An 8,104-nucleotide genomic window follows, 5' to 3' on the forward strand; every position below is an offset into this window, starting at 1 on the left:
CTGTCGTAGGTTACTACGACAAGGAACCCTGCAGCTGTAGATGGGTAGTCTGTCAAGGTGCCATTTACATACATGTGTTTAAATGTCCTGTTTATGATGAAGCATCGTTGTGAATATTTCTCCCTATTTTTGTGTCCTGCAATGCCATACTTTGTATTTCAAAACACAGTACTTGTTTTGAGAACACAGTGGGGCACTAACTTGTAAACAGTAACAAGGTGCTAAACATGAATAAAACTCCAGACAGAATGCAGACAGTCGTTTCACATTGTGTGTGTGTGTGTGTGTCTGTTTATCAGCAACTGCAAAAAGATTTTATGTTGGAGAGTGCACTATACTTGAGAATAAAAGCAGAGCGACTGAAATAAACATGTTAAGACCGTAATCAGCAAGTTAGGTCTGTCATTTGCACCTATAGGCCCAGGCAACAAGACAGGCCCACCTTCAATGAAATAGAGTCAGTGGAACCATTGATGACACAAGGCCTTGCCCCATATGGTCAGTCTGTGTGAATTCACCTTTGGGCTCATTTGGCTCATTTAACATTTCCGTCTCATATAAAGTTTGTGGCACCAGACCAATGAAGGTTGTATTTAAAGATGTCTGGGAACATTCTACAACTGCATTGTTCCATTTGGTTGGCTTTCCCACACCCTTGCTGGTCTTATCTCCATCACCTGCCTCTGGTTTTCTCCCTGTGCTTTTCCATGCAGGGGTGAAACTAAGGACAGGGGAATAGATTTAATAGCACAAAGTGTGATATTGCATTAGAATATAATTTCTTGTTTGGGTTCATTTGAATGGACTCAGTCCTACAGCCTTATAGATAAGTCTTAATATGGATTTCAGAAACATGAGAATTCTGGTTTCTGTGGGTTGTAGGTTACTCCCCTCTGAAGGAAACAAACCCCTCTCTGGAAGAGACAAACCCCTTCATTTGGGGTACAAAAACGTCCTGTATAAATCAATGCTTGTTGAAAGCTTCAGTTAACCCAAGAAAGTAAGGTAGCTGTCTAGTCCTTAAAGTTAGGAAAACAATACGACGACAGCATGGTTAAATGGTGTGCAAAATCCTGCGTGACACCTTTTTTTGTGCTGTGTGGGTGTCTACCTTAGTGTGCAAGCCCAGGCCTCGAAGCCAGCGGCAGTATAGCTGCAGCAATGCAATCGCTCATTTTGTGGTCAGTGTGTTTTGCTCTGTTGGCTGTGCTGTATTGAAGCGTCAGGCTATGCAGCATGGTTTTAGATCAAATCACTCCACCGAGACTGCAACGGTCTATTTTATTGAAAGGGTCAAGTCCCTTATGGATAGAGGAGGAGTTGTGGGTGCAGTTTTTCTAGATCTCCGGAAAACATTTGACACGGTCAACCACAACATACTCCAGTCTTAGTTTGATCAGTTTAACTTATCTTCTTCTGCATCCAACTGGTTCAAATCATACTTATCAACTCGAACTCAGTGTGTTAAAATAAACAATGTATTATCCAACTTCAAAAATCTGTCTACAGGTGTTCGCCAAGGTTCAATCCTTGGTCCACTTCTTTTCAGTCTTTCGTTAACGATCTGCCATCTGTATTGTGAGGTTCTGATGTACGCAGACGACACTGTAATCTTTGGGTGGGGTAAGGGTCGCTGCTAGGCTTACAAAGGTCATGGTTGATGTGTCTGACTGGTTAAACAAATGTTGTCTTCAGCTTAACAATTCCAAAACAGTTGCTATGTTTTTTTCTAAAACCAGCAAGTGTCACACTGAACCTGATGTGTTTATATCTGATCAAAGAATCAAGATTGTGAAGGAATACAAATATCTTGGTATCTTGATTGATAATCAGCTTACTTTAAAAAAACATGTAAGAAAAATATGCAAAAATTTAAAATTCACCTTGGCCAACTTTAGGCATCTTAGAAATCAAATGTCCACTGAGGCTGCTAAAATGGTTATGTTCTCATTGATTTTTAAAATACTTGATAAAAAACCTAATTCACACCATCACTGTTCAGTCCTCCATAAGCACAGACTTTTAAGTTGGGACAATCTGATCACATTTAAGAACTGCTGTTTAATGTTCAAAATCCGGCTTAACCCCCACCACTTAGCAGCCTAGTCAAGTTTAGAACAGCAGCAACCAATGCTACTCGCAGCGCGACGCGTCACCCAGAACCATGTCTGCGTCCTCCTCGTCCGAGGCGTGCTCGAACGAGTCGTCCAGCAGACTCTCTCGCTCCAAGTCTACGTCCAGCTCCTCGAACTGGACGTCGAGCTCGGTCAGCGGCTCAGCTGCCACTGCAGTCACCGTGACTGGGGTTAGCGACCGCGCCGGAGAAGAGCAAGAGGACCCAGCGACCTCCCGAGGGCGGTCGCCTGATCCACCACTGCTCATGAGGTGAGGGGAGCACCGCCCGGCCGGGGAAACCTCCCTGGACGCGTGGGCTGTGCCCTCACGTTGAGGTCCTTTCTTTCCCAGAAAGAAAGGCGCCTCGTGACCCGTGCCGTCGTCATGGCGGCACAGAGCGCACACGTGGCAGAGATGTCCCCAGACAACGCCGCCTCCGCGTGCAGAGCACACAGCGGCGATGTCGGTCCGGTCCCCCTTGTCGCGGGGATGCCCACAGTCCTGGTAAGGCTTGGACATCTTTATCTGAAATGAAACACAAATTAGCAAAGAGCTTTATCAACGCAGCACGTTGTAAGCAGTAGTGAGACGGCAAGTCGAGGACGAGCGTGGTCACCAGCTAGACAGCAGCTTTGCTTAAAGCGTTGAATATCCTTGTAGCACTCAGAGCTAGTAAGGGAATTAAATCTATTAAATGTAAAGGTTTCAGTAATCTCATATGCCTCATAACAATGGCCCATTCTGTGAATATGCATATGGGCCACACAGACGGTCGTCAGGCCTGCTTCCTCCCTGACCATTTGGTAATGGTCCATCAAGGTAGATCCTGTCTTTTGTCTTAAAGACAGCAGGAGATCAATGGTTGCCAGGACCCCAGACAGACACTTAATTAACTTAGACTTAATTGAGTAAGACCAAATAAGGTAATTTCCTACTTTCATTTATGGACACACCTTTCATTTCTCGGTATTGTTTACATGTCAATTCTGTACTATGAGGGTCACAAACCTCCGTAATGACATTGAAAGAATTCTCTCGTTTACCGCGACTACCACGAGTTGCTTGTGTGATGCGTTGGAATAAATGTATTGTAAGCTATACATCTTTCCCGAGTCTGATTCTCTGCGAGCGAACCTTGGATTATCAGCGTACTTCTTCAAATCCAACAACTCACCAACTCGAAAAGAGTAAAAGCACACAAGAACAAAAGGATACGCTGAGCGTGTAGAAGTTACTGACGGTCTTTAGCTTCCAGAGCGAAGAGTCGTTAGAGGATGAGCGACGTAGTCACCCCCTATTTATGGGTACCTGAGGGGGCGGGCTCAGGACGGTGATTCGTCGCAATTCAGCCTTCTGGCGTGAATAGATAGTGCTTCGATTGGTCCATAACAATGTCATGTCCCATATGTTACATCGCAGTCTAGCTGCGATAGGGAACCTTTAACTCCCCTACACACACAATGATGACTGGGTATAGTAATGTGGAATGAGATAGACACAGACACCTAGCCTAAGAACACAAAGGAGTACTTTCCTCATACGGAATCTAATGAAATCTCTAAGCCACATTCTACAACCACGGTATTGTAACGTACCATGCCCTGGTTTCCTGAGACTTCAATGTCTCAGTCAGGTTCAGTACACACAACCACAATCATGGGGAAGACTGCTGACTCACTTGACAGTTGTCATGATGACACTCATTGTCACCATCCATGAGGAGGGTGTAGGTGAAACCGGGGTTGTTACATTAGTTTAATTAAATCAGTCTCATAAATTAGTATTTAAACAATTTAGTATTTAATATTCTATAATTACATTACTAAAATAATGGGACGCTTTAGTTGTACCACTACGCTACAGTCTAAGCATGGTATCACAATACTATCGTACTACAATTTCCTCCTTGGACAAAGCTGATACCCCCAGTTCAGCAGTAGCTGATTTAAAAAATGTCAGTGGGAAACCTGAAAACTCTACATCCTTGTAGCTAATACCATTTTTTAGAGATGTAAAACAAACAATTTTTTTTTTTTTTTTACAGAAAACCAACAATGTTTGAGTTTTCTTTTCACTTTAAATTCCAAATCTAAATTCTAACATTTAATTCTATTGGGACGAAACATAGGTCTTACAGTATGATTATAATGTTTGAAGCAGAATAAAAAAAAAAAAATAAAAACTGTTTAACTGTGGTCTTTTTTTATTGCGATGTTGTTCTATCCTTACTGATATAAAATTATTAAGTCCCAAATTCCTAAACATTTCCTCAAAGCCACAAGGTCGTATTATGATAGAAATACAAAACGGACAAACAAGAAAAAATATTCCATACATATTGTTTTGCAGGCATTTAGATTTATTTGATTATAATTGTTGCTTATGCTACGACAGGATAATGACAGGGGAAGGCAAAGTGCTGATGCACAACCCAAAGCTATTCAGAACATCAGGAGAGGGGTAAAACCCTTCACCCTCAAGCAGACCTCAGCAAGAAATTATAAAACAAGGTAGGGGGTCAAGGTAGAAAATATTTACAGAGAATGTATGTATTTTCACCCTTTGTGAGATTGCATTTAATTCAGGACAAGCAGAAATTCAAAACAGTAAATGTCTCCACAGTATAAGCACACATTGGTTCCCAAATATTGCATCTGCCACCAATTATCTGTGGACCCTCATTATTGACTTAGCGGTAGAAGATCAGAACAGCAGCTTCAGTTATCTCTCTGGATGCACTCCATCCCAAATTTCTTCCATAACCACTCCAGTCAAAGCTTGCAAAGTCACCACACTGGCGGGGAGCAGCTTCAGGGAAGTGTCCCCCACCACCAATGCAATACTGTGAGAAAAAAGGAAGGACATGAAATGCAAACATTTGATAATGTTATACATTCTGGACATGCCTTAGACTAAAACTATCATGAAGCCAAATGTGTATTACATATAACAGTGTCTTCTGTGATAATTCTTTCCCATATCAACACAACTAAAATATATACAAAGGAAATTAAATGTAAATGTAAAATACACTACTCCATTACATACAATTCTTTGGAAAACCACTATGCAATATTCTGATATCATGGTGATAAGAATATTAAATTATTCTACAATGTCGAATTTGATATTCATTTTCACCAATGTGGGGATTTCACGAAGAAGAAAGTACATCTTAAAATATACAGTACAATGTGTAGTTTTTCACTGTTTATTTACTGGTGAAGTTGAATTGCAACAAGCTGAATACCCTTCCCTTTACAAGCATTTGCTAGTACCTATGACCGCGGTCAAATGCCATAATTGAGTCCTATCGAGCTAGTGTTTTGTTTCTCTATTCTAGGCTAATGAAGAAACATAGCGGACTCCGTGGAAGAGGTTGCTTCCTGTAGAAACAAACGGCTCAAAAACAAAAACCCAATGAATCGTAGGTACAGATAATCATACACTAATGAAAATCTAATTATGAATACTATTGACATTTCTACTTATAGATGACACTAAAACCTACACACTGGTCCTTTAAAAACTATTAACCAAAGCTTACATTATCCAGATATTATTATAATTCTGTTGTGGTCATCTTACGTGTTCAGTGTTGCACCCAGTGGGTCTGACTCCAGAACACATGGCCATGGCAGCTCTCTCATGGTTGAACACTCTGAAGGTGACGAAGCCCGGAACAAATTCGTCTGTGAGAGAAAAACAAATGAACAACTCAATTCAGTGTGTATACGTCCATTTTAGTGTTTCTTCTATCATTACATGGGTACATAGATTTTATATTTACTTTGGAGGAATTGTTGGAGGAACATTAGAAGTAGTAATTAATATTAGTAAGTGTAGTGTCATTGGGCATTTGAATCACTTGCTATAAAAATACTAAATACAAAATACTTTAGATCATTATACTTCTAGAAGGTGCGCCGTAGAAGTGTCTTGTGGTATCAGCGTTTCCATAGTCATACACCACAGGAATAGATGGTCCATTGTTGGTCCTGCACACTCCAGCATTATACCTCACTGGATAGCGCTAAAGTCATACAGGATGAAAGAGACTTTAAGTGAAATACTTGTGTGTGACTAATTGTGTGTCTGTTATCATCTTTGATGTTCCATGTACCTTGAAGAGCTGGTTGAGGTTTCCTCCATTGAGTGATAGAAACTTTGTCACTGTGTGGTATCGTAGGATGGAAGCAAAGGTCCAGCGTTTTAGGGGGACGTTGTTAGGTACATGCCAAACAGACACATCTTCCCCTACAATATCATAATAGCCAGGATTCTGTGGAAGAGAAGTGAGAACCTCATATTCAATCTCAATTTCAAGCATTCTGTCCAATCAAGGTATACATACATACATACACATTAAAATATATTTGTTGGACATAATCACTCATCACCTCACTCAAAATGATTATGTTGTTATTCCCCCCATTCAGATATTCAGTAAGTAGTAAGTAAGATTTGACCTTGTAGTCATCAGAGGTTGCACCCTCTGGAGTCCCAAAGGTGTTCATGTTGGACCATGTCCCCTCTCCATCAGGGTAGTTGGGATTGCTTCCCTGCTGGCTTGACCACCGGTCCCCCACAGTGCATTTCCCATATAGGTTATTCTCATGCACACTGGCTACCAGTGTCCATCCACCACCAGCTGTGGTCATGTCACAGTAGGTCTGGTACACTTCCCCATTGGAGGTAGTGAGGAAATACAGACCATCTGAAATTAAATCATGCATGATCGATGAGAAAAACGGATTGAATACATTTTTAATTGAGATATCACATGTTGTTTAAGTTGTTGGAACAAATAGGCTCACCGTCATGGGTATTGTATTTCTGTTGAATTTCTTTGCAGCTACGTCCAACAAAACGTAACCTGTCCTGAAGTTTTTTCAGTTCGTTATTGCCATAGGAAGCATCCTCTGTAGAAATCAGAAACAAATATGACCCTTGACCATTCAAATTTTGAAATAATAATAGTTTGATTCACACAATCAGTCACTTCATTGTAAGCATGACCATTGAAGACTTTTTCTGTTGATTAATATATATTTATGTAAAAACATGATACATCAGCATTGAAATGGGAACATACCATGACTTAATCATACAATCAGTCTCATTTCTTTATCAAAGCCATCTTTATGGCTTCTGGAAAGCTTACCTGGTTGACCCCGGATGGGCTGTGAAGACAGTGCAAGCCATGTCAGCAGGAGAATACCTTGTAACATGTTTGACTGAAAAAAGTGGTCTAAGACGCAAACAAATTGTTACTGCAGTACTGCTGTTTGTAGAGAGCAAAATTATGACTGGGCTTATTCTAACCAGAGAGCAGAATATATAGTGCCTTGGTGATCCAGTTTGTTTGCTTTTAGAAGGACATAATCTGTTCTTGAGGAAGAGGGAAACTACTTGCCAGTTACCGTTGTATTGATTTCTAAGCGCCAAGAAAAATGTATTTCCCCTTCCTCGTTTCATGTCAATTTTCTCATTCTTATCCAACGTCTTTCTTTTCCATTATATTGCCACAGTAAGGGATAGTAGTTCTCTCACAAACTTTACTCAAAATGGGGGAAACAGTAGCCTGGATACCAGCCCGAACCCCGCCCACAACATTTTTGGTCAGGGAGATTCGGTCTGGCTTTGTGCATATTGGGGAGAGAGTATCAGAAGTCAGGATTCTGTCGTACCAATCAAATCAGTCAGGGCGGGCTTTATACGATGATGGACTGATGACCAACCAATGCTTGAGTTGATTAGATAGATAGATTATAAATCGAACCAAGATGGCGGCGTCCCGGGAGCTTAGTGGGACATATTTTATGTGATTTAAGCTATCTACACGACTTTTTTATGTCTACATTGACTCGGTTAGTTGTGTATGTGCAACACGAATGTTTCTTAACTGGACAAATAAAAACATTTATTTAATCTAAACACGAAAATATGTTTTTGCCGTCCTTCCTACGGGATCTGGTAGAAGTTTAAA

At 40.8% G+C, this 8,104-nt stretch overlaps 1 protein-coding gene across 1 annotated transcript; it reads right to left on the reverse strand.

Annotated features, from left to right (window-relative positions):
• Positions 1-4,804: 4,804 nt before the first annotated feature.
• LOC308368061 (intelectin-like) lies at positions 4,805-7,346 on the reverse strand (the record flags this gene model as incomplete). Its single annotated transcript, XM_080842111.1, has 7 exons — positions 4,805-4,957; positions 5,704-5,807; positions 6,028-6,148; positions 6,239-6,397; positions 6,585-6,832; positions 6,933-7,037; positions 7,280-7,346. The coding sequence occupies 7 exons, from the start codon at positions 7,344-7,346 to the stop codon at positions 4,805-4,807; spliced, it is 957 nt and encodes a 318-aa protein (XP_080698237.1).
• Positions 7,347-8,104: the final 758 nt, after the last annotated feature.

This window comes from Sprattus sprattus (genome assembly GCF_963457725.1).
Source record: "Sprattus sprattus genome assembly, chromosome: 7".
Classification (NCBI taxonomy): Eukaryota; Metazoa; Chordata; class Actinopteri; order Clupeiformes; family Clupeidae; genus Sprattus; species Sprattus sprattus.